This window comes from Denticeps clupeoides, chromosome 12 (assembly GCF_900700375.1).
Source record: "Denticeps clupeoides chromosome 12, fDenClu1.1, whole genome shotgun sequence".
NCBI classification, from domain to species: domain Eukaryota; kingdom Metazoa; phylum Chordata; class Actinopteri; order Clupeiformes; family Denticipitidae; genus Denticeps; species Denticeps clupeoides.
In genome coordinates, this window is record NC_041718.1 from 16151537 (window position 1) to 16178737 (window position 27201).

Genomic DNA, 27201 nt, shown 5'->3' on the forward strand with positions numbered 1-27201 from the left:
GTCCAGTTCTACAAAAGGAAAAAAGCGACTTTGTGATGTTAACTAGCCAACAGCAATAACGTAGCAAATAACTGCTCTCACCTTTCAGACTAAAGGTCTGGTGCTTTACTGCAAAAAAAAAAAAGACATTTAAGATCCCTCAGGAATTCATTAGAAAATACCTTGAGAAAAACGGCAAGCGGGCACCCTTTTATCAGCGTCGGTGCGTTATTTTTACACCAGGTGCCACTCGGCCATTGTTAAAGCCTGCATGGGTGTCGTAAAAACTCCAGATCGTTTCAATCACCGCGCTCGACGATTACTGAACGCGTCTAATAAAACGTCAGCACGTAATAATAACAATGTCCCGTGTACTTTCTCCGCGAATTCTGGAAGTAAACGCGTAATAGCGCAGGTGCGGGCGCGGCGGTAGCGTTCCTCCGGCCCGGAAGGGGGCGCTGCTCCCTGCCGCGGCGGCCGCGTCGCTTGTTTGTGTACATCTGTACGCCGACTGTGGAGTACACTTGTCGTCACCAGATACAATGTCGAGGCGCGTTTAACCTGCTTTAGATGAGGAGGAGCTTTTTTTATTTCACCATTCCCCTCCCCGCAGACAAAGCGAGGGCGATGAATTAGGGTACCCACAAATTAAAATGCAGTCGCGGGCAGGACGTTGCCATTGCCAGCTCTAGCTCGAGGTTCTGTATTTATCATTTGTCTTTATTATTATTTTTTTTTTTGCGTGTTGACCGCGACTCTCCGATGGCGGTGAATAAAACGTACATCAGCCTCGGCTACGCCGCTTTCGGCACGGCGATGGGTTTCTCCGCGTTCCTGGTGTGGAACATCGCGTACGAACAACCATGGACTGCGGCAATGGGCGGATTGTCAGGTACTGTGGTGGGACACAAATCGGCTGATATTTATTAAATGTTTGTTTAATTGTTATTTTTGCAAATATTAATTAGCTTCCGTGCTATTTCGTTGGTTGCCCTGGATGTAATGTGTGTGCATATATATATATACACACATACACACAGTACAGGCCAAAAGTTTGGACACACCTCCTCATTCAATGTGTCTTCTTTATTTTCACCACCATTTGCATTGGTAGATTCTCACTGAAGGCATCAAAACTATGAATGAACACATGTGGAGTTATGTACTTAACAAAAAGTGGAGACCTGGCCTCCACAGTCACCGGACCTGAACCCAGTCGAGATGGTTTGGGGTGAGCTGGACCGCAGAGTGAAGGCAAAGGGCCCAACAAGGGCTAAACACCTCTGGGAACTCATAGTTTTTGTTCATTCATAGTTTTGATGCCTTCAGTGAGACTCTACCAATGTAAATGGTCATGAAAATAAAGAAAACACCTAGCAGATCTCTAGATATCAATAGTTTCTCTCAAATTATTTCCTGTTTCAATTTTTAACAATTATTATTTGTGCGTTTTACACTTTTAGAATGTTCAGAAAAGGATTGCTTCAGAGTTGCTGTTGGGATGACTACTGCCTAATACTGTTGCACATACAGTACTGAATATGTATACATAGTGCATATAGATTTGAGGGTGCAAACGTGTACTTTGCATAATTGCCTGTTTTGACAGGCTTATCCAGTAACCTATTTTACTAATGTTATAAACATTTACTCTGGTTACTACTTTTCTCTTTGAACATTAAATAAACGTTCTGATGGTTCATTCCAGGTTATCAAGATATAATATTTTAGATCATGCATGACATATTATATCATGACATTTAGATTTAGCATTTTCCTTGCTTGGCATTTTAGATCATGCATGAAATATTGTGTTTGAATGGATTTTGATAATTAGAATGCACTAGACCATCTTGGACACAATGACAATTGTCAGCCTGGTCAGTTCGGTGACGAATTTTCAGTGCTATGCATATTAAATGTATTTTCACTGAGTGCCTTGGATTAAGCAGACTCCATGCATTTATAGGGGCTGTGTAATTTCTGCTCAATGCATCATCTATTAGTTGACCTTTGGTAAGGTGAACTTTGACATTGTCTTAAGTTCCCTCTCAGTCACGAGAGTTTTTGCTTTGTGGAAGGAATTCACATGCTTATCACTTACTACTGTGTGTGTGTGTGTGTGTGAGAGAGAGAGAGTTTTTACCAGTCCTTCTTACCTCATGAAGCAGAGAGGTGTGTGTGTGCGTGCACATTTTTCACCAATAACTGCTGATCTGGCAGGACGTATTCGTGCTTACACTCTTGTGACATTTTGATACTATTCTGGGCATTGCACCAAGTTGCCATGACAACAAGAGCACTGTTTAGAATGACTCAGGAGCTTGCTGTGGACCGTGGGGAGGGATGTGTGATGTGCTGTGGAGAGAGCATGACAGGGGTCAGAACTCAGAAGGGAAGTGGTCTTTCTGCAATGACTTTGCAAGAACGGGAAAACGGAGAAATGAGTTGAGTGATTACTTTTGATTTCTTGTTTTTGAGAAGAATAATGTGCTGTGTCAGAGTCACGCTTGTTGAAACACACACACTCAACACTTACCAAACAGCTCATGCTGTCAGAACAGGTTGGACCTGGTTCAGCAGCAGCCATACATTTTTTAAAGCAGTGGCTTCATGACGTGTTTAGATACGTAAAGGGACTCCGTAACATGGTGTGTATGCAAGGAATGGCACAGAATCCCACAATATCATAAAATATCGATATGCTGTCCACATATAGCTCAATAGATTGTGTGGTGATGTATTCCATCAACATTGTGGGTGGTAGTAACCTGGTAACACACTCACCTATGACCCAGAAGACCACAAAGTCCCAGGTTCAAACCCCACATTGTGTCCCTGAGCAAGACACATAAGTGTCTCCAGGGGGACTGTCCCTGTAACTACTGATTGTAAGTCACTCTGCAAATGTAAATAACTCAAAAGTATAATTTCACCAGAACGAGTACATTTTTAATTGTCATCCTTTAGTTTAACCATTTGGATATTTATCCCACCCCTAATGTGTGTGTGTTTGTCTGCCCGCAGGCGTTCTGGCTCTCTGGACGTTTGTCACACACCTCATGTATCTGCAGGATTACTGGCGCACTTGGCTGAAGGGACTCAAGTTATTCCTCTTCATCGGGATCATCTTCTGCCTGCTGTCTGTCATTGCCTTCATCATCTTCCTAACGGTTGCCGTTGTGCGTAAAGACTGTAAGCATCTTCCCCCACCAAACACACACACACACACACACACACACCCACACACACATACTTAATTTACTACACCCAGTATAGATTATGCAATTAAATTAACAATTAGAAGCGAAAGAGAAACATTGCGTTTTTACAGAGATATTTTAAAACACATTTAAACCTATAATCCACTTTAGGGACATCCTGACCTATGTGTTGTACATTTGTTTATATCAAGCCATCAGGGGATGTCCACGGTTTTTCAGGGGAGGTTGAAAAATGTAAGGCATTGTAATTTCATGGAGTGTGTGTGTGTGTGTGTGTGTGTGTGTTTGTTGCCCCCAGCTTTGAGAGACCCCAACAGTCTGTACCTGTCCTGTGTGTGGAGCTTCATGTCTCTGAAGTGGTCTTTCCTGCTCTCACTGAGCTCTCACCGCTACCGCAAAGAGTTCGCTGACATCTCCATTCTGAGTGACTTTTAACATCATTAAACAAACACACTCTCTGTTGGGGTATCCATGTGGACTGTTCATTGTGGAAGAGGGCAAGAACAATAGTTCCAGAGAAAACAACGAGGCAGAAGCTACAGATTTTTATTGCATCACATAAACAAAGTTTCATTTCTCAGGAGTCATCAGACTTCACCGGGTGGGAAGAGATGATTTTACTTTAATATATATGTGTGAATTTTATGAATGTATTAATGGCACTTTTGCAGTGTAAAATTATTTTCTTTTTTTAACAGAGCCTTTTTCCAACAACGTGCTGTTTGTGTGAGTTGCTTTCCACTCACCTGTTTTATTGTTATTATTATTATCATTATCACAGATAATTTCAGATCATTTCAGTCTGGCGCCTCAGTGGTCTTCTTGCGCTGCCATTGAATGTGTTACAGTTACTGTCACCACTAGAGGGGGCTGATGTTCTTTTTCTATTGTTCCACACACACATTTCCACACAATATCAGTCTACTACTACCTACTGCTGGATTTTACCTGAACACACTCGCCTCAGCTCCTGTTGGCACATGATTGCACTTTATTACCTTTATGTGTGACATGACAGGTGTTGAACACATCTCTGAACGGGACATTGAAGATAACCAAGATTTTAAGGTTTGTAAATGCAGACCGTATTTTTTTTTCTACAGCATCACAATGACATGTTGGTTGTTTGAACTACGAACTACGAACTACGATCTTTTGGGGTTCTTCAAAATGGATCTATGACTTTTCTGTATTTCTTATGAGCAAAGAGCCAAAATTAGCAGAACCCTGAAACACTTTGGTAGAATTTTATATCAGAATTTTTTGACTGAATGTCTTGGTTCACTTTAATGATTAGACACCATCCTGGATGTCCCTGAATGATCATGACACACTTTTGTGCCTGTTGAGGCTGCTGGCTTAAACCTACTAACCAGTGTCACATGGAATTTCTTTTGCTCATGACTGATTTTGTTTATTTACATCCCTAACATGCGGTAGTGTATAAGGATTATTATAAAAAACTTTTTGCTTATTGCTGTTATACATACATCATTTCTGTGTGTCGTTTCTTTACCCTGATGTCATAAAACAAGCAATGTCATTTAAATGTCTCTATATCTATGGAGAAAGACGCAATAATAAAATACTTTTAGATAAGAGCGTGTTGATGTGTTCATTCAGATGTAATTATCACAATCAGTTACATCAACTAATTTATCTCGTTTGGTGTTTTCAATAAGGTGTACAGTAGTACTGGTTGATTAAAATGGTTGATTGTGACCAAGAGGGGTTTTGAAGAGCCTTCTCACTTCATACTTATTCTAAAGCGGGCTAAAATAATCCAGTGATCTGCTCGTGTATTATTAATATATAATATCATACTTAATTAGTTGCACTAAAATCTGTTAAATGATTTCAAAATAAAAATACACGTGCTTGCATGAGAAGACAGTTAAAATAAGCTAAATTAGTGTGTTATTCTACAGTATTTTAAGATTTCTTATTTTTGACTAATCATAATGAAAACAGAGTAGCTGCTGATTTCACAGATTTTTAAATGAACAGTAAGCGTTCATCGTTTAGTCATTAAAAGGGGGAATGGGAAACTTCTTTAAGTTCAAGGTAAGCGTTCATTAGTGGTCGGATAAGGGCTACTTACAGACAGGCAATCATTATGCGGTTGCTCTAATCACCGGGCTTTGTTTTACTGCATAATTCTGGTTAATTATGTATTTTTATTACATTGTGCCAGTTAGTTTACAGGCCCTATATGTCTCTGTGTGTTATGGTAATTGGCACAGTTATGGCGTGGTGGTCATAGCAACAGCCGGATGATGGTCGTTATAAACATTTACATAAGGGAAGATTAAAGGGGAACACCCTCATCACCGATTTTTAAACAAGGTGAAGGTTTTGGATCAGAAGTGCCATGATGTCTGAGCTGTTTTTTTTTTAATAAAGTATGTGCATATGTGCTGTTGTGATTGTTAAACGGTGTAAGAAGAATACCCCACCATGGAAGGAAGGTCATGGGTCAGATGTAGGTATGCATGGCTGTCCAGTGAAGAACACATTGAAAATGGCACGTTGTATTTACATACATACAAAAAAAGTAAAAGTAAAGAACAGTAAATTCATTCAGGCTCGCAGATATTTTGCCGTACTGGCAAAAAAGAAAAAAAAAACAGAAAAGAAGAGAAGAGTGAATGAAACAGAAAACATCTTGAAAGAGCGCAGGACCAGATGGCTGCGCTGACATTAAAAAGGCTCGCTGGCGTTTCAGAGACGCCAGTTGCAAAATGATTTCCGAGGAAACTTCCGCTGAATGATGCTCAAGGAAAAAGGAGGGAAAAAAAGAAAAAGAAAAGAAAGAAGCCGCAGATATTTAAGCAATATCCATAGCAATTCACTGTTCTATTTACAAACTGAAACACATGTCCACCGACCTCGCCTTTCATCCTGTCCTCGCTCTCCCTCTCTCCCTCGCTACAGCGCTTCGTTTTTCGATTCCCTCTTTTTCCATTAACGGCATCTGGAATTGCGGAGGGTATTAACCCTTTGTGCCAGGCATCAGATCCGATCATTGTTTTCGCCGGTGCCCCCCTCCTTGGCTCTGCGCTGTTCGGAGATCAGAGAGAAGGGCCCATCTGAAGCGGTTTAGCAGAAAATCATTGATGTTTTGGGCTGGGGGCTGGGGAGGGTGGGGGGGGGGGGGGTGAAGGGAGTGCGGGTTTTGAAGTGGGCTGGCTGTTCCGAGCGGCCCACGGAACCCCTGCATGCATACCTCCACTGCGGCGGGCTCGGCTTTATCAGGCGCATGTGTATCCTGCGTCCAGCCGATGCCTTATGCGCCTGGCCCCCTGGGCCCAGCAGATACGCTGTGAAGCTACTTACTCACTGATAACACCGGGGAGATTCAGCGATCGTGCCCCTTTGAACAGAGTGACGAAGGAAGTTCACAGTTTTGTGGCGACTCGGGGGAACGGGGTCCTTTTCCTCATGTCATGCTGGAGCCTGAGCAGCATGCTGGAGACCATCTGCTGGGCCGTGTTTACTCTCCCCTCGCTCATCAGCTGCTGGACTGACTGGATGTGGTGAGATAAACAGGTTGGCATTCTTCAGACCATTTCCTACACACGTGTAGGATCGTCAGTGCATCACTGCAAGGTTCAAGGTTCTTCAACCCTGCTCCTGGAGAGCTAGTCTGACCTTAATTAACCTCTGATGTTTCTCACTGCCCTAATGAAGATGGTGACCCAGTGCTCTACACAGCACGTCCTGCACGTTGGGATAATCTCTTGCATTTTTATTGGTCATTTTCAGTAAACTTCCTCTACGCACCAAGCCCTGCACCACGCAAACAGTCTGTCCACGCTGATATCAAGAGGATGTGATGGCCGTCAATCAATCTGTGCAGAACTCCTGATAATCAAGAGATAATCAATAGGGAATTAAACATTCATCCATTTTCATTGTTAACCTGTCCAATTGTCTCACAATGTCACACAAGGATGTACCACTTGTCTCACATTGTCCTGGTCACCTTAGTTGCTCTAAAGCAACACACTCACAAATGTCCTAGTGGACCACAATGCCGCAAGTTCAAAGCCCACTTACCATCATTGTGTCCAACTAATGACTGCAAGTGGCTCTGGATAAAGAGCATCAGTTAAATGTCATCTCATGTAGAATCTCATGTAGATTCCTTCTCGATAATATCAGACAAATACGTCCTTATCTGTCAACACAGACCACCCAGATACTGGTTCAGTCCTCACTAATCTCACGACTGGACTACTGCACTGACTGCACCATCCGACCTCTTCAACTAATACAAAATGCAGCAGCACGACTGATCTTCAACCTTCCCAAATTCTCCCACACCGCCCCTCTGCTACGTTCCCTCCACTGGCTCCCAGTAGCTGCACACATCAGATTCAAAAGCCTACAAAGCCAAACATGGAGTAGCCCCAACGTACCTCACAGCCCTTATTATACCTCACACTGCACCTCGTATTCTCTGAAACTCCAGTACTGCTCGCCTGGTCCCTCCATCTCTGAAGGTACGAGGAAGACACTCATCTAGATTCTTCTCCGTCTTGGCCCCTCGGTGGAATGAAATTCCCCTCGAGGTCAGAACAGTACAGTTGCTCAGCATTTTCAAACGGCAGCTCAAGATCTTCCTCTTTAGAGAATATTTAGATGAACCTGTAACCTTCTTATTGTCCTACTTATGTATTGAAACTGCAACATAGTGAATAAAAAGATTGTATTCATAGTTGGGGGTCCTAGTGAACCAGAATTGATCACTTCATTGATTGTAACATGGAAGCACGTTGTAAGTCGCTCTGGATAAGGGCGTCTGCCAAATGCCTTAAATGTAAATGTAAGAAGGGGAATTGTGATTGGTTGAAATGTTCGTTATCACAAGCAACTCGCTAATCACTATCATAAACTGTAGACTAACGTGGAGACATCAGCCCAGGCGAGAGTGCAGGCAGGACGTTTGGACAGGAAAACTGTGGACTTGGAGCCACCGGACTATTGTGTTGGTCGTGCCTACATACTGAGTCACACACTCACACACTCCTTCCCATCTTCTCCTCCTGCCCGGTGACTCATCTTTATTTGGGTTTGTTGCCGTAACCATGGCAATCACATCTTTGATCTTGGAGGATCACTTCCCAGCACAATGTGGGTGTCGTACCTCTGCTGATGCCAGTCCCATAGTGACCTTCTAAGGGGCACCCAGATGCCCCATGTGCGCCCAGAGATCAATACCCACAATGCCCTTCAACCATCACTCCAACCTGGGAAACATATGCACCCCCTCTAAAGGGGAAATGGCTCCCAGATGTTGGTGAATCCCGGTGTCTGTGTGTTGCAGAGATGGGAAGTAAAGAAGTCCAAAAGCCTCTAACTGTAATTAGGCAGAACTTTCAGGTATGTGTAGTTTACTTGGTTTTTCTGCTCCTCACGCTTTTGTTCAATTCTATCATTAGGTCATAATTTTTAACCCATGACCCCCACTCCAGACATCAAGACCAACTTCAACCTGATTGCATGGGACTTACAGTTACACATATAAATGAGAATCCATCAGAGGGCACAACACAGCTGTAAGACGAGAGGAACCAGGCAACAGTTTTAGATGCGGTGTGTGCAATGGAGCATCTTTTCTTCGTCTCCACTTTGTTTTGTGCTCTGTAGCGCTTCTTCATGCTGTGAACACAACAAATTTTCTGTTTCTTCACTATTGTGTTAATGTCAACCGAGGTCCAATCACTTTGCCCTGTGCTGGGCTGCTTTTTCATGTTTTTACGCTTTTTAGTATGTTTCAGAGCCCATTGACGTCAATACTTCAACTTTTACCAATTTCTTTTTTCATATTTCTTATTGGGATGTGTGCCACGTCATGGTGTTTGCTCACCTTGGGATTGACTGCTGACACTGGATGAATACCAGTATGAACATCCGACACACTTTGACCAGTTGAAGAAGAAATGATCATGCATGCACATGCACATGCAAAGCCTGCTTCATCTTTTTTAACTCCATAATTCCAAAGTAAGTTATTTATTTGGAGATGATTTAGGGGGAAAGGCACTTTTGTGGTTATCAAAGGACATTGGATGTGTGTGTGTGTGTGTGGGTGTGTGTGTGTGTGTTTTCAGCAGCACTGGGGTTAATGGCCATATAGAACAGAGGAGGAGTATTAAAGATTGTGAGTGTTTGGTGAAACATGATGTCACAGCTCTGACGAGGAAATGAAATGTGCTACATCAATCAGCCTGGAAGGCGCAAGATCAAACAGGCTCCACACTCGCACATCTGGAGCCATTTCCACCGCCTGCCTTTTTTTTTTTTTACTCCCCCTCTTTTCTTTCTCTCTCTCTCCCTCTCGCCTTCCCTCATTCGCCCTCTCCATTTCGCTCGACCCCCCCCCCCTTCTTTTTCCTCCCGTTCTCTCTCTTGTTTCTGTGTGAGGGCCGCTACATGTTGTTTCTGTTAGCTGTTCTTTCATTCTATCTTTCTCCCCCCCCCCCCACTTTTTTTTCACTCTTTCATTTCTTTCCATGATGGTGGTACTATGGCATGCCGCTCTGAGCCAGAGGTGAGCTCTCCAGGGAGAACATCATTGTGTCTGTGTGTGTTTGTGCCCAAGCATGTGTTCGCATGAACAATTGTTAATAAGATTGTTGTTCATAACCACAGCACCACAAAGGATCTTGTCATTTCTGCATTTAATTTACATTTAGTTGCAGGTAGTCATATAAAAAAACACCTATTGTTAATTTTGTGAAGTATTATTGTAATGTTGCACGTTCTAAAAAATAAAAACTCCAAATGCACGTCTATTAGTGAATGTGACAAAAAAAAGGTCTTCACACAAACACTTGGTACCTGCAGCTCCTGCAAGTCTGATGCAGTGAACACGATTGACGGTGTGGTGCCTACCCACATGTGGATGAGTATTTTTTGTACCAATTGTAGGTTGTCGTCTCTTCCCATTTCTGATTGAGATATGTACAGTCAGGGGTTTTTTTTGCTTATCATTGGGTGTCTGTCCTAGGATGTATGTGTGTGTGTGAGTGACAGAGAGAGTGAGAGAGGGAGTGTGTATTTAATGATATCATTGGCATCTGTTTCAACTGCTGAGGTCACAAAGCGATTAAGGTCATGGGTCATTCAGGGTCTCTACCCTCATAGTCAGCATGGCATCACGGCCAATTATGCGTGTGCATTTCAGGTTGTTTATTTATGGAGGACTCCCACATTTTCCTGATTAAAAATGGCTTTCATGTCGTGCTGAGTTACTTGTGTATTCCAGTATTGTTAAATGCCAGTTCTTTTACGTGTTACTTTACACCGTCGCTTCCTCTCGGCATGAATAGTCTGGTGATGCGCTACCGTGATTCAATTCACCAAAACTTCTACATGATTTACTTTAAACATCTGCACAATGCAACATCAAGAGTTCCAAGAAATCTGTTCTGATTCTAAGAAGAGTGAAATGAAAAAAAAAGAAAAAGAAATGGATGGACTGAATTTGAGATTTAAAGCTGAATGCAGTGTCAACCAGCACATGCATTTCTCCAGATATTCCAGAATTGATGAAAAACATCATGGCAGCTGCTTTGTGTCAATGATCTTTGAACACATACTTTAAACAAATGTCCAACTGAATTGAATAAAGTGGACGTCCAACTAAGGGAAAAAGTCCAATTCCAAATGTGCATTCAAAGTTAATGCTGGATTATATATTTTAGATTATTGTTGAAACCCAAACATTTGATGAATGCCATTGAATGTGATTTGATTCCAGTCATGGCACGAAGCCATCTTATGTGATCCTCTTCATATTATTATTATTATTTTTTAAAAAGCCCACCACGGCATGTAAAGCACCACGGTTTTATTGTTGGAGATTTTTTAGCACACATGCGATAATTAAATTCCACCCACCAGTCTGTGTTTAATTGTTTGTTAAATCTGCATGACTTCTTATTTTAAAAATCAGGCACATCTGGCCCATCGTCTTAAGCATACAGTTCAACGTTCTGTCCTGACATCGTTGTACAAAAAAAAAATCCAACAAATTTAAGGAAACCTTGTCTAACAAACATGAAGTGAAAAGACAATCAAAAAAACTCTGCATAGTCCATCTTCCAAACAAATCTGTTATAATACCTCTTAATACAGTCCTGGTACCCATATTTTGTGGACAATCATAAGCAGGTAATGGCAAACTAGCAGTTGCATGGGTCAGACAGGAGTCCTTCATCAGATGGACAATTTATCTGTCCACAGCTTTATTTAAATGTTCTCGTTTAAAAGTATTTACTTTCTAAGGTCATTAGTTATTATTGCCATTGATTTTGCCTAAAGCAATAACGGCAGTAATTAAAACATATTAACAGAGTGCTATTGTACCATCACATGTGGGATTAATTGATGACCATCATAATTTTCTCCAGTGCATATTTGTTCAAGCATTAAGATGTAATCACATTAAAATGTGATGCACGCCGCATTAGCCATGAAGTGCAAGACTGGAAATGATCTGCCGGAGCTGATCTCAGACCAGGCTTTGTTTGCTTAACGCCATTTGGTCATCTGGGAAGGTGCATGAAGTTCACCAAGCGTCTCGTCTGACACATATCACACAAACACGTTTTTCCGGCTAGAATCTGAGTTGTGCTAACACACGAACAAACACGCCCTGAATTCGTTGGTAGTGACAGATGTCCATATATATTTTTGGATATTTACAAATGCTGAAAATTTTGATGACATTAATGCGATGACGTTGCATATAACATTTCCACCGAGAATATTTGACCTCAGACCTTCAGACAGCCGCGGGTTGCGGCTTGGGTTGGGTTGAGTTGAGTTGGGTGGGGAGGGGGAGATAAGTGGGACTGGGATACCAAAGTGCCATGGGAGAAATCTGGAACTTATAAAGGTCTGACAACTTCTGTATACTTACCACCGCTTGCCCTGATTGGTTGTTTTTTCTCCCACTGACACCCCTCCCACTTACCACCAATCCAAATCCACTTCCTGATTCGCGCTTTTCTCCAAACCCCTCCTAGAAAGGGGATCTGGCCAATCCAAGAATGCTGTGCTTCAGCAGTATAAAGGCACATGAGGCACCGGCCAGGTTTGTTTTGTCCTCAGTTTGGGACTGGAGGCTGGAAGTGAGGAGGTTGTACCAGAGCTACAGGGGGGACAGGACACGAAGAAACGTGAAAGTTCTGCAGTTTGGTATGGATCTCCGCTGCTCCTCACGCACCGGTTTCTCAAATTACGGCTTCATCTGACCGATTTCGGAAAATCGGGCTATCTGGCCGTAGACGATTGAGTCAAACGGAGAGAGAATTTAAAAGAGCGTCTGTGCGGGCTACAGAGCGACTGAGGAGATGAGGGAGGAGGTGTCTCGTACCGAATCTCCAGAAGGTGGTCTTGGGGCCAGTGAGGAAGAGCTGGAGCGAGCTTCCAAAAAGTGCAGCTTGGGCAGGAAAAGGTTGCCCTACCCCAAGAAACCCTGCAGTCTGGGTGAGCGGGGTGAAGAGAAAGACTCAGCCAGTCCCACCAGCCTCATCCCATCTGGGCCTAAGAGGCTCAAAAAGAGCCCTGCAGTGGCATCAGCATCCGCGGCCATGGGAACTGTTTCCATAGCGACGGTCATAACAGGCTCGGGCTCGGGCCAAGGCCCCGAGGCCCCCCTGGAGGAACTCCACACGCAGCGCGTCATCGCCAACGTGCGCGAGCGCCAGCGGACCCAGTCGCTGAACGACGCCTTCGCCTCGCTGCGCAAGATCATCCCCACGCTGCCCTCGGACAAGCTGAGCAAGATCCAGATCCTGAAGCTGGCCTCGCGCTACATCGACTTCCTCTACCAGGTGCTGCAGAGCGACGAGATGGACAGCAAGCTGGCCAGCTGCAACTACCTGGCCCACGAGCGCCTCAGCTACGCCTTCTCCGTCTGGAGGATGGAGGGGGCCTGGTCCATGTCCTCAGGGCACTAATTACTCCCGCCCGTACCCCTGCTCCCCATCCCATAACCTGCTTCTAACAACCCCAACCCTCCTGGACTTCACACCCCAAGCTTGCCAGGCTGCAATTACTCTGCTTACTTCCGCTGTTTTTTTTTTCTGCGCTCCGTGAGGGAGTGTAGCTGAAGCCACATCTCCTCCAAGCATCAAACAATCTCCTGTGCGTTTTATGTCCCGAACCCCTAAATTTCTCCATAAACTTTTTTTTTTTCCCCACCACCTGGCTGGTCACACAGGCCTGAGCGAGAGAGACTATACCAGCTTCAGCCCAACTTACCCCTCAGTCGTCCAGAAGAAACCCGCCACACCAGCAGCACACATCGAGGTATGGACTCTGATCTCCAATGGGTCTTCTTACATGAATTAGGCACATTTCCAGCAGATGTAGTAGTATTATTACTCTTTTATTACCAGCAAACCAGCAGATTTTCAATCTGGGGACTTTTGTAGTTATTTACAATATATATTTTAATATTCAGATTTTTACCTTATACACAGTATACCATCTAGGGAAATAATTCTAAGCATTCCTTAACATTTTTCAGGATAATTTTTGTGAATTAAAAATTACGTGAATTAAAACAATATTAAATCTAATTTAAATGCAGTTTTCTGTAGGTGTCATTGTAAACAAAAATCTTCAGGAAATATAATGAAGATTTAAAAATACATCACGATACAGTTCAGACGATTTCAGAAATTCCCTTTAAACGAAATAAGAGAAAAGCCCTGACCCCTCTTTGTAAGTCTTCATGTGGTCTCAGCTCTGAGTTCCTGCTAGGCCCAGACAACCAGGAACCGCTAGATTAAAACCAGTTGTGTGGCGTTAAACGAGTTTCCGTGTGCAGCGGGCGCACTGGTGTGTTTATGCTCACAATGCATATGTCACGTATTAAAAAGTAAAATGTTCCTTGCTCCAGGCCCACATGGTAATGTGTGGCGTACCTATGTATGCACATCTAATTCTGCCGTGATCATGAACTCTTCGATAAGAGAGCAGCATTGTGCAAACGTTAGGCGAACGTACACAATTTCTGATTCAGAGGCACAGACTGAATTCTTGCATTTTTTTCCATTCTTCATTCCTGAATGCATTTGTTTCTGAGCAAATGTATAATAATATTAATCATCATGGAAAATAAACATTTTATTTGTTGGTGCCCATACTTTGTTTACGCACTTCTGAATATTTTCAATATTTAAACCTTCATGATATTTTTGATATTGATTGGATATAGAAATGACTTTTTTTATTTTTTATTTAAAAAAAAATTTTTTTTTCAGTGATTATCCACCCTCCTGCACACGTCAGGAAATGTACCTTTTCACTGCTGCCAGTGACCGATTCCTCTGTCCTTTTCTCCTTTCTGTGTTTCTGAACGGCAGGTGGGACCCTGAGCCCCTCAAACTCTCGACCTGGAGACTGGACTTTATCACTGTCCCAGCTGGGCCCCTCCTTAGACTTAGAAAGGGGACACAGGAGGGACGTGTATTGCTATTTGTAGAAAAGCAGCGATGATTGGCCCCGTGTTCTATGGACTGATCCTCTCCTTTCTTTCTTTAGTTGATGTTTTTCCTGGCAGCCAACAGGTTTGGTTGCCAGTAATGTATGAACATTGCAGTACATGCATACTCCTCATATCTGACACCTTATGATAAATTATGAATGTGTTGGTGTGTTTGAAATGAAAGCTACCACTGCTAAACAGACATGATGTAAAATACGTGTGTGAATATTTCTATAAACTTTATTCTTTAGGCATGCTGGTAGGCACGTTGTTCAAAATTTCTTTCGTTTCGTTATTAGAGGAAAATTATGTTCATCTATGTTGTTACGATAATCTTAATTCTTTGTCTAACATGGATTATAAAATAATTTTTCCAAGACGTTTTCAAAAACAATGTGTGTGTAACATATGAACTTTGACACGATTATTCTCATCTGGGACTGAATGTTGCATGTTTCAAATTAAACATTTTTCATACATTTTTATAATCATTACAGATTAACAGAGAGCAGAAACAGAAGGGAATTCTGAACTGAAAAAAAACATAGGGACTCAACAATTAAAGGGCAGACATGTATTTTCTTTTTAATCAAGAAATATAGTAGAAAAACAGTATAAAATACAGTCAATCTCGTCTGTACAAATACAGTGATGAAATCCAATGACATGGAAAACTATTAAAAGATATTCTTCAATTTTTTTTTCCATTTCCAGTTTTAAGGCTACCTGTACACAGGCTTGTCAGCTTCTTTTAAGGCACTTTCTGGTGCTTTTGGTCTCCATAGCTAGGAATCATTTTAACAACTCATCAGATAAGAAAATCACGACAAACAATCCGAGCTTAATATGAAGAACAAGAGACGAAAGTGTAATTAAGACATGGCCGAAACGGGTGAAAAACAGCTCTGCAGAATTGGTCTGGGTTTTGTATACCGACCTGTACAACACTTCAGCGCTACAAATGTTCTGTACACTGAGCACACCCAGATGTGGCATCACAACTCAAAAGTGCTAGGTTTCCTCTTCAAAACATATTTCAGTGTCCTTGGGTGCATTGATGTGTAAATAGATTATGCAGTTATTTAAAATAGTTTTTTTTCATTCTTTTTTTTTAAATATTCAGTATGATCACTATCGTTTTGGGGGATCCTGCATTAAAATATATTGGACAATGGCAATTTCTGAATAACACCAAAAAAACTAAACCAAAAAAAAATAGTCTCCCTAAATTCATCAGACTGTTTGAATGTAAAGCTACACGACCTGCTCGTGCGCTTGGACAAAATCACCATCGCGTATGCACAGCTACAGAATGGGACCTAAAAATACTTCCATTTCATTACAACTGTAATTAATTAATTTGTTTACAGATTCATACGAACTACTAGAAGCCCTTCACCTTATAAAGGATCTTATTTAAATGGCTAATGTAACGTGAATCATCACACATGGAGAGCACAGGGGTCTGAGGAAAAAATTGTGTGGAAGTTCAAGCTACATTCAGGTAGGTGGGATTATGGCCACCACTGGGGTCCATCTCACTGGAGGAAGTCCTTGTGTTCTCACCAACTGAACGGAGTACGTGGCTGTAAATGAATGTTAGAATTAATTTTTAACCCCTGCCTACTGAGAACTGACATAGGTTTGTTTCCATAGATCAGGAATGTCTCCAGATTAAGTAGAAAAAAAAATGTTGAGGGTCATGGTAACAACATCCAATTAATGTCCAATGAACGTTGTCAGTTAGGTATTAAAGACTACGTATGTTAAATAAAGAATAAAATCACCAAACCCAACACAGCAACATGCAAATGGGAAAAAAACACCACAAAAAAATGCAACAGTATGAAAATCACACATTGGTCCATCAGTGGGAAAAAATGACATAAATATTCAGAACAATTTACTTGCACATGTAATCTGTGAAGCTAAAAATGCTCACTGGTCTCTTCAGAGGATAAAAAATCCCAAGTAAAATGGGAAAAAAGGAATGCAGCCTAAAACAGATACATACAGTTTATACATCCACAGGTTGCAACGCTGCTCTTAGTGCAGCGTGCCGTTTCAACGCAACTCCTTTTGGTTCAATATCGGACTTTTTTTTTCCTTTTGCCTCATAGTATGGATATCATTGGCAACAGTATCACAATAAATCATTAAAAAGGAAGGAAAATCGATTTGAATAATGTAAGAAGTCAAATTAAATTTTTGATTTCAAAAACTCTCCTAAAAGCAAAAAGGAATGACGAAGCGGAGAAAAAAAAGCCCTACAAGACTAGTGCTTCCTGAAAAGTATTATGGAAATTCTCTTTATAACAAAAGGCTTTCATGTCTGAAACAATGCTGAGCTTTATGGAGCGGCCCCAGGACAGCTCAATAAGACGCAAAAAACACAATAAAGGATTGTTTGACTGAAATAAACACACTTTTGTGAACTTCACAGTGGGGAAGGCACTATGGAAAAATGCTAGTGCACAATACTGGCTCTTCCTTCGCTACTTCTGAACTGGTGCGATCACGTTAATGCCATAATCACTAGCGGCCAGTTGGCTTCCATGACTTTTGCAGCTTGTGAGGTTTTTCTTTTTTTTTTTTCTTTCCTTCCTCTCGGAGACGTTTCAGCGTGCGCCACTTCCCCAGCGCAGCACCTTGCAGAAATACAGTCAACGTCTGGCCCCCAGACCTACTGCAACCCCGGGACTGTGGTAGAGAGACAAACAGCACGTCACACCATGCTCAACGGCTCAGAAACCTTGAGCACCCGGGTCCAAAGAGACCCCGTGGAGAGGGTGGAATAAAAGCATAGAAAAGTTCTTCAGAAAAGTCCTTCATAGATTCAAAATAGGAAATGAAATTGTGTCTCAGCGCTGGATTAAAGCTTATGGGGAGGCACTGAAGGAGGTTCCGCACCCATGAAGTCAAGTGGCCTTGTCTTCTGGTGAGGAGGGAAATGAATGAGTGCACTGGTGAGCCCAGAGATCACTGGCTCACATGGGATGGTCTCGGACATATCCCATGTACTCATTACGGGGGGAACTGAACATAGAGGAGAGAAAAACAAACAAACATGGCGTATAATTAAAACCATCCACACTAATTCAGCAAGTTGGTTATCGAAAGAAACCGGCCATTAAGGACAAGTCTGCATGGTTCCCAATGCTCTGTGGGTGGGTCCTAAATATCCAGGCTGGAAACCTATATTTCTTTTAGTTATTTTTATATATATTTACCTATTGGTGTTCAGCACGGCCACAGACAGTGAAGCCAGGGCAGACACCGCATCACTGGCCGAATCCCGTCTCTGGGCCTGCAGGTACGACTGATCCACAGTGTGAGCTAACACACTCACAGAGCGCCAGTATTGACCTGAAGCACACACACACACACACACACACACACAGACACACACGCAGCAGTGAGCTGGCTGACAGACGGGATACCTGCATGTGTACTGTAGCTCAACTGTGTGTTCGGCGCAAAAAGTGTGGAAATGTGTGTTGGGTGAACATGCGACTGAAGTCTTTTCGCTCCTGCCCCCCCAAACCAAGAGCTTAAAATTCTTGCGGCTTTGCAAATATTTGTAATTAATTGAAGCGCACTGGGCTGACATTTGTGCGCAATCAGGAGGAGGATGTTGTGGAGGTTAAAAACCAGAGGAAGGTTTGAAGTTAATTAGATGCAGGAGAGTGTGGGGGCAGGCAGAGAGAGAGCGAGAGCGAGCGAGAGGCTGCAAGATGGAGAACATTGCAGGGAGAAGGTCAAACATCAGCATGGCAAATAACGAATGCAGCAAGCGGAATGAAAGAGGAACGTGAACACGCTTACTCTGAACCTGGATCACGCGACGTAAGGAACAAACTGCATTCGCACACGGCCTCTGCTGCAACACCTCCTGAGAAAGCGGTTCCAACTGAGAATGGGGGGGGGGGAAGAGAAAATATCTATCAGTCTATTTATCTAGCTATCTAGTTTTTTAAAAAAGTGCTGTATATTGCATGTTTTAATTTCACCTTAATATCTCAATAATCAATAATTTATCAAGACCAGACAAAAAATCTGGACTGTATTGAATATGCATGAAAAACGACGATGTGCAGGTGGGGACAATATTTTTTTTCAGAGGGCCAAGAAAGCCAAGGGCCACACATGGGATGATTGAATAGAAACATACAATTCACAGTTCTCTTGTAGTTATGCTTCCGACATTATTTTAAAAATGCACTTTTTCGTTCATGCTCATGCCAGCAGTATCCCAGGTATTAAAATCCATACCCATTAATTAGTTATTTTTCATAATACAACAAGAAAACTACAAGATGTTTGCACCATGTCCTCCATATGAAAGTGTGGTACATCGAGCTGTAGATCCAGTAGTGTCTTGAACCCTGGTGTTTTAGCAAACTACTGTTAAATACAAAGAAAGGAAAACTACCTGCACCTTTTCCAGGCTTTTCCCTTGAAAACTAATATTATGCCCACGTGTGGTCTGGCTGCAACCAGCTATCATGGTACAGAGTGCTGCTGTCATCATGAGATGCAAACTCCGGGCCTGTGATGAGATTCATCTTCCACCGGGACAATGACCCGAGACACGGCACATCCATGCTGGAGCGACTTCAAAACGGCAAGGGAACGGTCTGTGGTCAATCAGGCAAGGGCTCTAAACCCCTTCCAACGGAGAATCTGCGGCGGGGATTAAAAATGCCTCTTCATCTGTGCCCGTCCATCGGGGCTCGGCGCCCAGATGTGCAGAGCAACTTTCCCAACCTTTTAACCGCTTCAGCTAATTCTACTATTAAATGTATTTATGAGTCAGAAAAATGTATTTGACCAATTTGACGCTGAATGTTGGCAACAGTTGATCTACATGTGTGTTGGTAAGATGGTGGGCGTGCGGGGCTCCAACCTCTTTGCCGAGCAGGGTGCTGACGCAGACCTCAGATGCATCGCAGATGGCTGTGAGGTCGTGACCCCCCTCCAGAGCCAAGATCAGCCGACCCCCGGCCAACTCCATCAACTTCCGGGTCAGGAAACCAAAGCCTGGTCATGTGTAAATATGAGGGTGAGAAGGAGAGCAGATCAGTAAGGACTTCCTGTGTAGCCTGAGGGATATCTGATACCAAACACATATCATGACTACTAAATTTCCCTCATCAGATTTCACAGGCAAATAAATAAAACTTTTTGGAATAGTTTTTTAAAAGAACTGAGTTTTGACAAAGTTTTTGTGGCTTTTATTGCCGTGTGAAACGCACCATACAATGGCATGATGCAAACCATTTTAAAGTCTTTGGAGACAAATGAAAATTTTTGGATAATTTGTGCTGAGGACAGATTGGGTCCTTGTGAGCGAATAAATCCTATTGAAGCAAGATGCAACAATCTGTCACACACACTCACAAGTTCTGACCACATTTCAGACATGCCGAAGCCTGTTTAAGCACCAGCTATTCATCCCATTGGACAAAGTTCAGCTTTTTTTTATGAAAAAAAATCGCAAGAGCAAAGCCGAGTTCCCAGAATGCATAGCAGAGATATGAAAATTGGCTACAATGCAATTTCACAACTGACCGCAGAGATCTCACAATATATACATATTATGAATATATTATTGAGTTGTGCAAAGCATGCATCCTTACATACAATGCATTTGGGGGTTAGCGGGGAGGCGGACCTACAAGCTGCAACTGAGGGCCACGTTCCAAGTTCATTTGCTCTGTACGGTATGTACTGTCATGAGGGAGAACTTACATTTAGCCGACACTCTGTAGCCCCCCAAAGCTTCTGAATGTCCCTCCACGGCGTCAAAGCCAGAAGACACCAACACAACATCAGGGGAGAACTCATGGGCAATGGGCATCACGACCGTCCTAGAGGGCATAAACAGGTAGTATGCATGTGATAAACAAGACAATGATCCAAGCTGCAATGACTGGCAAGGAAACAGTACTCAATATGTAGACAATTTATGTAAAACCAATTTTAGATGGATTGGAATTGCGGAATGTGTTTGCAGTATGTCTGCAGGATTTAAGGTGTTGTAGTAGCCTAGTGGGTAATACAAATCCCACTTACTACCATTATGTGACACTTAACCCTAAGTTGCTCCAGGGGGGACTGTCCCTGTAACTACTGATTGGAAGTCGCTCTGGATAAACAGACAAAACTTACATGTGTAAACAATATGTTCATGTGTAATAATGTGTAATAACGTGTAATAATTTCCGAAACAGAATTTCTGAAACCCAGAGGGTCAGATCTCTCTCCTGATACATGATCGGTGTTACAATCTTCTTGAGACCATATCTGCTAACAAACCACACCAAGCAAGCAGATAGATCAGTCCTGCATTTAATTCAACAATTCAAGTGAACGATTGAAACGTGAAAACTCTCAATGCCCCATGTCTTATATATCATAATGAAAAGATCAAATTTCTTAACTTTAATATTTCCTTTATAGAACATTAGTGCATAAGGCTTGATACGGTTAACCTTATGAGTAATGGTAGATATTAAAGAATGTTTTATAAAGAAAAAATAAAATTAAACTGAGAAGTTCAAAGGAACGTGAATGAAACTCAGCGGTCATAATACACATTTTCCACAGAGGCGTTCTGTACTGTAAATGGTTTCCACTCCACGTAGCTTATTTGAAGAATTAATTGGTGCAGCCTGAACAGAAGGTGTTCACATGGCGGCCGGCCCCTGAAAGACTACCGTGGGGTCGGAGGTCGAGGGAAGTGTGACCCTGTGTATAGTGGCCTGTGTAGGTCTGCAGTACAGCAGCCACCGACCTGCCCGTTGAGCGCCGGAGTTTGCGTTTCTTTCCCTCTCACTCTGTCTCTCTCTGTCAGTCTCGCTTCTTTCTTTCTCTCCTGGAGTTCAAAGCGTCTCCCGGCGTCTGGTTCCCATTTTCGGCTCGTCTCTCTTCGCACGTCACTGACAGCCTCCATCTGGGATCCATTTGGGTTCATTACTGAGCCTCTGCTTTTGCCGAGTGCACCCCTACTTTCATACCTATCCCCCCCCCCTCGTCGTAGCCTGCTGTCTGCGCGCCTCAAAACATGCAGCACCCCCACCACCCCCAGTCTCCCCCAAAACATATTTGCTTCTTCACCAGCATTGCCATTACTGGCTGTGTGTGCAGTTATTCCTTCCCTACCCAACGTGCTGGAACAGTCATGAACACCCACAAAAGGTTTGGTCTGTAATGAGGGTCTACACAGCAAGAACCGGTCCTATAGGTTCTTATGCACAGCAGCCAGTTTAGTTTGCACAGATTTTTGTGCAACTTTTGAGACTGTTTCCACCAACCAGAACATGAGTGAATTCCATCGATAGAGGAATTCCAACACAGTCGCATAGACAGTGAACTAATGCAATTAAAGCGTTATCAGAGCATAACTATAGAAATCTGCAGTTTTGAAGTGTGTGTGTGTGTGTGTGTGTCATATATGTGTGCACTTTTTAATCTTTGGCTTTATGAAATATCGAGCTTGTATGTGACAGCGGCCCACCCAGTAAGCATCTGTGCTGCTCAGACCTCACATGGAGCTTTAACAGGCTGAGGCCGAGCCAGAGCACCACACTGCTGCACCACCCACCCAAAACACCCACCCTCGCATGTAACCAGGCACAGGAAGTAGTCGACATCATCATGGAGGAGATGAGGGTCGATTAGAGCAGAGTGCTTCATTACGAAACCTGAAGACTGCAGCAAGAACCGCTATCAGGACGTGAGTGGGTTGGATGTGTTCCGGTACCTGAACGCGGCCAGGTACTCAGCGTCTCCCATGGGTGGGTTGAGGCCTCCTGTCCACGCCATGTTCACGTTAAATCCTACACCAGCACCGATGCCCACCTGCAAGACCGGAAGCAACACACGTCTTATACACACGTACTTTCGAACGTATAAACTCAATCAAATGCATTAAGAGAGATGGAGTAGATGGAGTACAGAAATCATACAGCATTGCTCACACGCAAAACCACATATGGTGGCACACACACTCTCATACACACACTCACACATGGTTACCAAGGCCCATATTGCATGTTCACGCAGATAAACACACACTTTTGCACAAACATACTTACAGGCTCAGGCAAGGGCACACATGTTCACACGCATAAACACACACACGAATACACAAACACACACGGCGCCCAGATCAAATGTGCTCAAACAGCAACTTCCTGTAAATACCGAAAGTCAAGGTCTTTTTTTTTTTTCCCCCAAACTGCAAAATGAACATGCGACGAACCTGAAAAATGTTTCAAGCCTGGACTTTTTGTTCATACGAGACCAGCTGCGACTGTGAGTTCAGACTTGGAGAATTCCCAGCAATTTCTTTAATCATCTCGACAAGCTTTCATTCGAATTCGAATGCTGTAATTGTCCGGTTACTTAATTAGGTTTCAGCTCTGGCACGTAGATTTGAAGATTTTCAAAATTAATGGCAGCTGCTAATTAATGAAATAATGACTTCCATTTTTCCAATTGAAATATCCGTCAATCATTGAAAAAAAGAGCAATATAAATGCATAGCGATCATCGCAGGCCACCGATCCGCTGTCTGTTCGTGCGTGCGTCTATCTGTAAAGTTTATCTGGATCAAGAGACGTGAACTTCAGTCATGTCTGCATATTACTCAGAACCAAACGCTAATTTCCCTCCAGTCTTCGTTCCTGCGGTTGGTGTGACTAATTGAGGGCGTGCTCTGAGTGGAGAACACGCTTTCAGAATGACTGTCCGCCCGGCGCGGCCCGTACGAGCGCTATTTTCAACCCGCAATATCACGAAACTGAAAGAATGAGGGGGCCGTCAGGAAAACAACACGGGCGCGGGCCGCCAGGGTATTTTCCAGCCAAACAAGAGAACCCGGCGTGGGCGTCGTTTTCATAAACAAAAGCCTGATAGCAAGTTTCCTGTAGGTGGACGCTGGGCCTAAGGTGAAACCCGGAGGGTGAGAAGAGGGTTACCTCTTCCGGCCCGCCGGTCCCGGGGAAGAAGGTGCCATCGTCGTAGCGATGGAGGGAAATGTACAGAATGCTTGGGTCGTCGTAGAAGACCTCCTGGGTTCCGTTGCCATGGTGAACGTCCTGAGTGTGGAGGAAATGGAGCAGGTGGGCAGAAGAAGGGCTATCGGGTAGAATGCGGGTGTGTGTCGGCACACGTTCTCTTACCCAGTCCACAATGAGGATCTTACTGACGTTGAGTTTCTGCTGGAGCTGCTTTGCTGCTATAGCCACAGAGTTGAAGAAGCAGAAGCCCCTGCATGAAAGAAGCACACAGGGCCTGTTATCTCTTTTCTAAATTGACTGTGAGGTGAGAGAATAAGCAACAGATTGATGATGCACATACAAAATGTCAAAAATGCGTGTGTGTTAAAACAGCGAATTCATCAATCCTTCCAACTCTTATAAAACCTGTGAATATGCTATATAAATCACACAATCCATTAAACCACAAACACACACTCACACTGCCCATTCCAACAGACTGACAGTGACAATAAATCACAAGATCAGCATCCAGAAAAGTCACACGCCCAAAATGGCAAAAAATATGCACGTACACTTACTTATCGTGCAAACACACAATCGTGCAAACGAGTGCAAAGTCATCACAGACGGATCCAAATCAACTCTGTGACCTCAAGAGATATAAATCACACAGCTGTTTTGTTTCCATAATCGACAATTACTAGATCATAAATAAACACTAGTGACACACACACACACACACACACACACACACATACACATTTCAAGATCAAGATCCACCCCATTCTGTTGTTTATGTATTTATTTATCATTTTTACATGCAAGTGTGGCTATATTCGTGAGTAGGAGCATGATGTGGGTGTGTGAGTGTGTGTATAAGACAACTCACATTGGTTGAGAGTGTGTTGCGTGGTGCCCAGGAGGCCTTACCACTGCAAATCCATTCTGTGAAATGGAGAACATCACACCATTTAAGCAAATTCCTCAAAAATGCTGAAAAGTCACGATATCGTTCTACAGCAAAGCACTGCAGTGTGGTCCAATGAGCCTCACCCGAAGCTCTCCTTGTGCTACTTTGAGTGCCAGGTCTGTGACGCTGCCCGCTGCCATGCGTGAGGCCGTCGATGTGTGCATCTCGTTCCAGACCGTGTCACTGTCCACCTGTCAATCAGCCGCAAAGAGCCAATCAGGAATGAGCAAGCCAAGCAGGAGCCAGGGTTCTGTCATGCTTTCTTCATCGAGCATTCTACTCCTTCCCTCTTTTTTTCCCCTTCTTGGAACTGGGAGACACAGCCAATTGTTCCATCAACTATGCCGTTCCCAAACAGTTCCCCAAATATTTAAATGATGAAGAATCATATTATTTCATTTACTGCAATTATAACTTGAATGAAGGTTCTTTACCATCCAAAATCTGATGCAGTGATGATTTATGTGTGTGTATGTGTGTGAGTGTGTGTACTCACCCCCAGTCCTCCACAAGGCAGCATCACAAACATCCTCTGTGATAAAAGTCCTAAATATGAAACAAATTAAGCTCAATAATCAAACTAGGTCTTAGTGGTGTATTTGCCTGTTGGTGTGTGTATGTGTGTGTGTGTGTGTGTCAGGGGCCCCTACATACCTGTGATTTTGCACCTGTCAATTTTAAGACGGTTGAGGGGGTTGGTGCCGAAGAGAAGCACATGTTTCTCAGAGTGAACCGACTGAAGCTCCTCTAACGTGGCCTTTCTTCCACGGATAGTCTAAACAACACACACACACACAGTAACATATAAACTGTATGTCTGTGTAGCTCTGCAAAAATACATCAGGGACATGTACATTGTTCAGCTCTATGTCCAGTAACACTTTTTCTGGTAACATCTGTTGTAGTGTTACTGTGAAATTGGTGAAAACATTTTTTCATGAGCATCAGTGATGGGGCTGACAGTTTAAAGATGATTTACTAAGTGTTTAACAGTAGTCCACACACACGAAATGTCAGGGTTAGCATTACTGATAGGTAGCTGGCATGCAGCCTGCATGCATGTTATCACCAGAAGGTAAAAACAAACCTACATTTCATTTACAAGTGAAAAGACATTCTTGGTGTTTCAGTCCTTAAGTTTGGTGATTTTCGATTCACCAGTTTTCATCTACAGGTTACATTGTGTTTCATCTTTTCACTGCGTCCAGTTTTTTTAAACATATGTTAGTGTACCCTAATCTCTCTTGCTTTTTAAAGTTCAAACACAAAGATAAGAAGATTGTTTGTGAAGGGGTGAAATCTATTTTCTTGTAACAATCATGTGGTTTACTGTTGGTTTTGCAGAACATAAATTCTTTTACTTTATAAACAGTTAGTATTTAGAAAGGTCTGCTCTGTAATTTGCCTGGTGGTCGGGGTGCTGTACCTCACACTGGGACCTGAGGCCGCGCTCCTGCAGCCTGGACCAGATACTCTGGATTCTCCCAGCATGCTCAGGGTGAGAGCTGTTATCACCGCAGGTGCACTGGTGCTTCAGCATCTGAGAGTCATAAACCAGTCCTGTGCAAATACACACACACCGAACACAAGTGTAGGTCAATATGCTGGGTGAGTACCAACACACACGCCACAACACACCCCAGCCTGACCGGCCCCTTTTCTCACCTGTAGTGAACCTCAGTTTGCTGGTCATCTCAGTGGTAACTGGACTTGGGACAGTGGTGTCTGGGACCGGGTAAGATGTAGATGCAGGGGACGACTGAGCACGACCCAGGGGTCGGTGGGTGCTGCTGAAAATAATGGGGACTGGCATGGTGATCGCCTGAGAAAGCTGCCTTTGCCTCTGAAAAAGAATAACCACCAAAGAAGGGACCATGAGGTGAGTGAAAATTTTGACAGTTTAACCAAAATTCTAATTTTGGCATTTGGCACTTGCTTAGTCACAGATCTAAAACATTCAAAATGCATTTTTCCTAAACCAAAAGTGTTAAAAGGGATTAGAATTCCTTTACAAATCATGTATTCCGGCTTCTACCTTCTTATCTGTTGATGCTTTGCCGCCCTCTTGTGGTGTAAAATGCACTCTACTTTCCTGAAATTACAGCTCCATTTATCTAAGTAATTACAGGTTCTCTTTCCCTAATGAAACACGGTGTAAATTGTGTTTCTCCAGGACATGATTTATTTGAATATGGATCTCCTTTAAGGGTTAGATGTTCCGTACCATTATGGACTGCTGAAGGCTGATGTGCTCTCTCTGGCTCTCCTTCATGGTGATGCTGGGCGGGTCGACTCTGCGGAGTCCTCTCTCCCTATCTCTCTCTCGATCTCTCTCCCTCTCCTTCTCCCTCTCTCGGTCGGTGTCTCTCTCCCTCGCCTCACTGTCGGCACTTTCCTCTTCTGGGTCCATATCTTCAGACAGGATCTGGCCCAACCTGGGCTTACCGGCCATCTGACAAGGAGAGACGGAAATCAGAAGAAGGATTAGGTCATGTGACAGATTCTGTCGTG

General features: G+C 43.2%; 3 protein-coding genes across 6 annotated transcripts in view; 2 read left to right on the plus strand and 1 right to left on the minus strand.

Annotated features, from left to right (window-relative positions):
* The first annotated feature begins 479 nt into the window (after nt 1-479).
* Nucleotides 480-4802, plus strand: slc48a1b (solute carrier family 48 member 1b). Its single transcript, XM_028998784.1, has 3 exons — nt 480-871; nt 3007-3174; nt 3502-4802. The coding sequence occupies exons 1-3, from the start codon at nt 742-744 to the stop codon at nt 3636-3638; spliced, it is 435 nt and encodes a 144-aa protein (XP_028854617.1). The 5' UTR covers nt 480-741; the 3' UTR covers nt 3639-4802.
* A 7508-nt stretch (nt 4803-12310) lies between these two features.
* LOC114801176 (twist-related protein 2-like) lies at nt 12311-15255 on the plus strand. Its single transcript, XM_028999184.1, has 2 exons — nt 12311-13529; nt 14591-15255. Exon 1 carries the CDS (start codon nt 12569-12571, stop codon nt 13175-13177), a length of 609 nt encoding a protein of 202 aa, XP_028855017.1. The 5' UTR covers nt 12311-12568; the 3' UTR covers nt 13178-13529; nt 14591-15255.
* A 16-nt stretch (nt 15256-15271) lies between these two features.
* Nucleotides 15272-27201, minus strand: part of hdac7a (histone deacetylase 7a) — a 34492-nt gene continuing 22562 nt past the window's right edge. For all 4 annotated transcript variants that reach the window (XM_028999178.1, XM_028999179.1, XM_028999180.1 and 1 more), the window contains exons 10-24: nt 26915-27142; nt 26356-26533; nt 26117-26250; nt 25345-25465; nt 25187-25236; nt 24774-24881; nt 24610-24665; nt 23901-23988; nt 23697-23816; nt 22478-22575; nt 20464-20582; nt 19619-19752; nt 18538-18622; nt 17943-18078; nt 15272-17748 (exon numbers count right to left, since the gene is read on the minus strand). In XM_028999178.1, the coding sequence (XP_028855011.1) occupies nt 17700-17748; nt 17943-18078; nt 18538-18622; nt 19619-19752; nt 20464-20582; nt 22478-22575; nt 23697-23816; nt 23901-23988; nt 24610-24665; nt 24774-24881; nt 25187-25236; nt 25345-25465; nt 26117-26250; nt 26356-26533; nt 26915-27142 (1704 nt within the window). In that variant the 3' untranslated portion in view covers nt 15272-17699. The remainder of the gene's footprint in view (nt 17749-17942; nt 18079-18537; nt 18623-19618; nt 19753-20463; nt 20583-22477; nt 22576-23696; nt 23817-23900; nt 23989-24609; nt 24666-24773; nt 24882-25186; nt 25237-25344; nt 25466-26116; nt 26251-26355; nt 26534-26914; nt 27143-27201) is intronic.

What these genes read in the sequence shown, in the direction of transcription:
- LOC114801176 (XM_028999184.1), top strand. Translation starts at nt 12,569, where the DNA reads ATGAGGGAGGAGGTGTCTCGTACCGAATCTCCAGAAGGTGGTCTTGGG.
- slc48a1b (XM_028998784.1), top strand. Translation starts at nt 742, where the DNA reads ATGGCGGTGAATAAAACGTACATCAGCCTCGGCTACGCCGCTTTCGGC. An exon ending in GGCAATGGGCGGATTGTCAG is followed by an intron (nt 872 to 3,006) that starts GTACTGTGGTGG and finishes GTCTGCCCGCAG; the next exon opens with GCGTTCTGGCTCTCTGGACG. An exon ending in TGCCGTTGTGCGTAAAGACT is followed by an intron (nt 3,175 to 3,501) that starts GTAAGCATCTTC and finishes TGTTGCCCCCAG; the next exon opens with CTTTGAGAGACCCCAACAGT.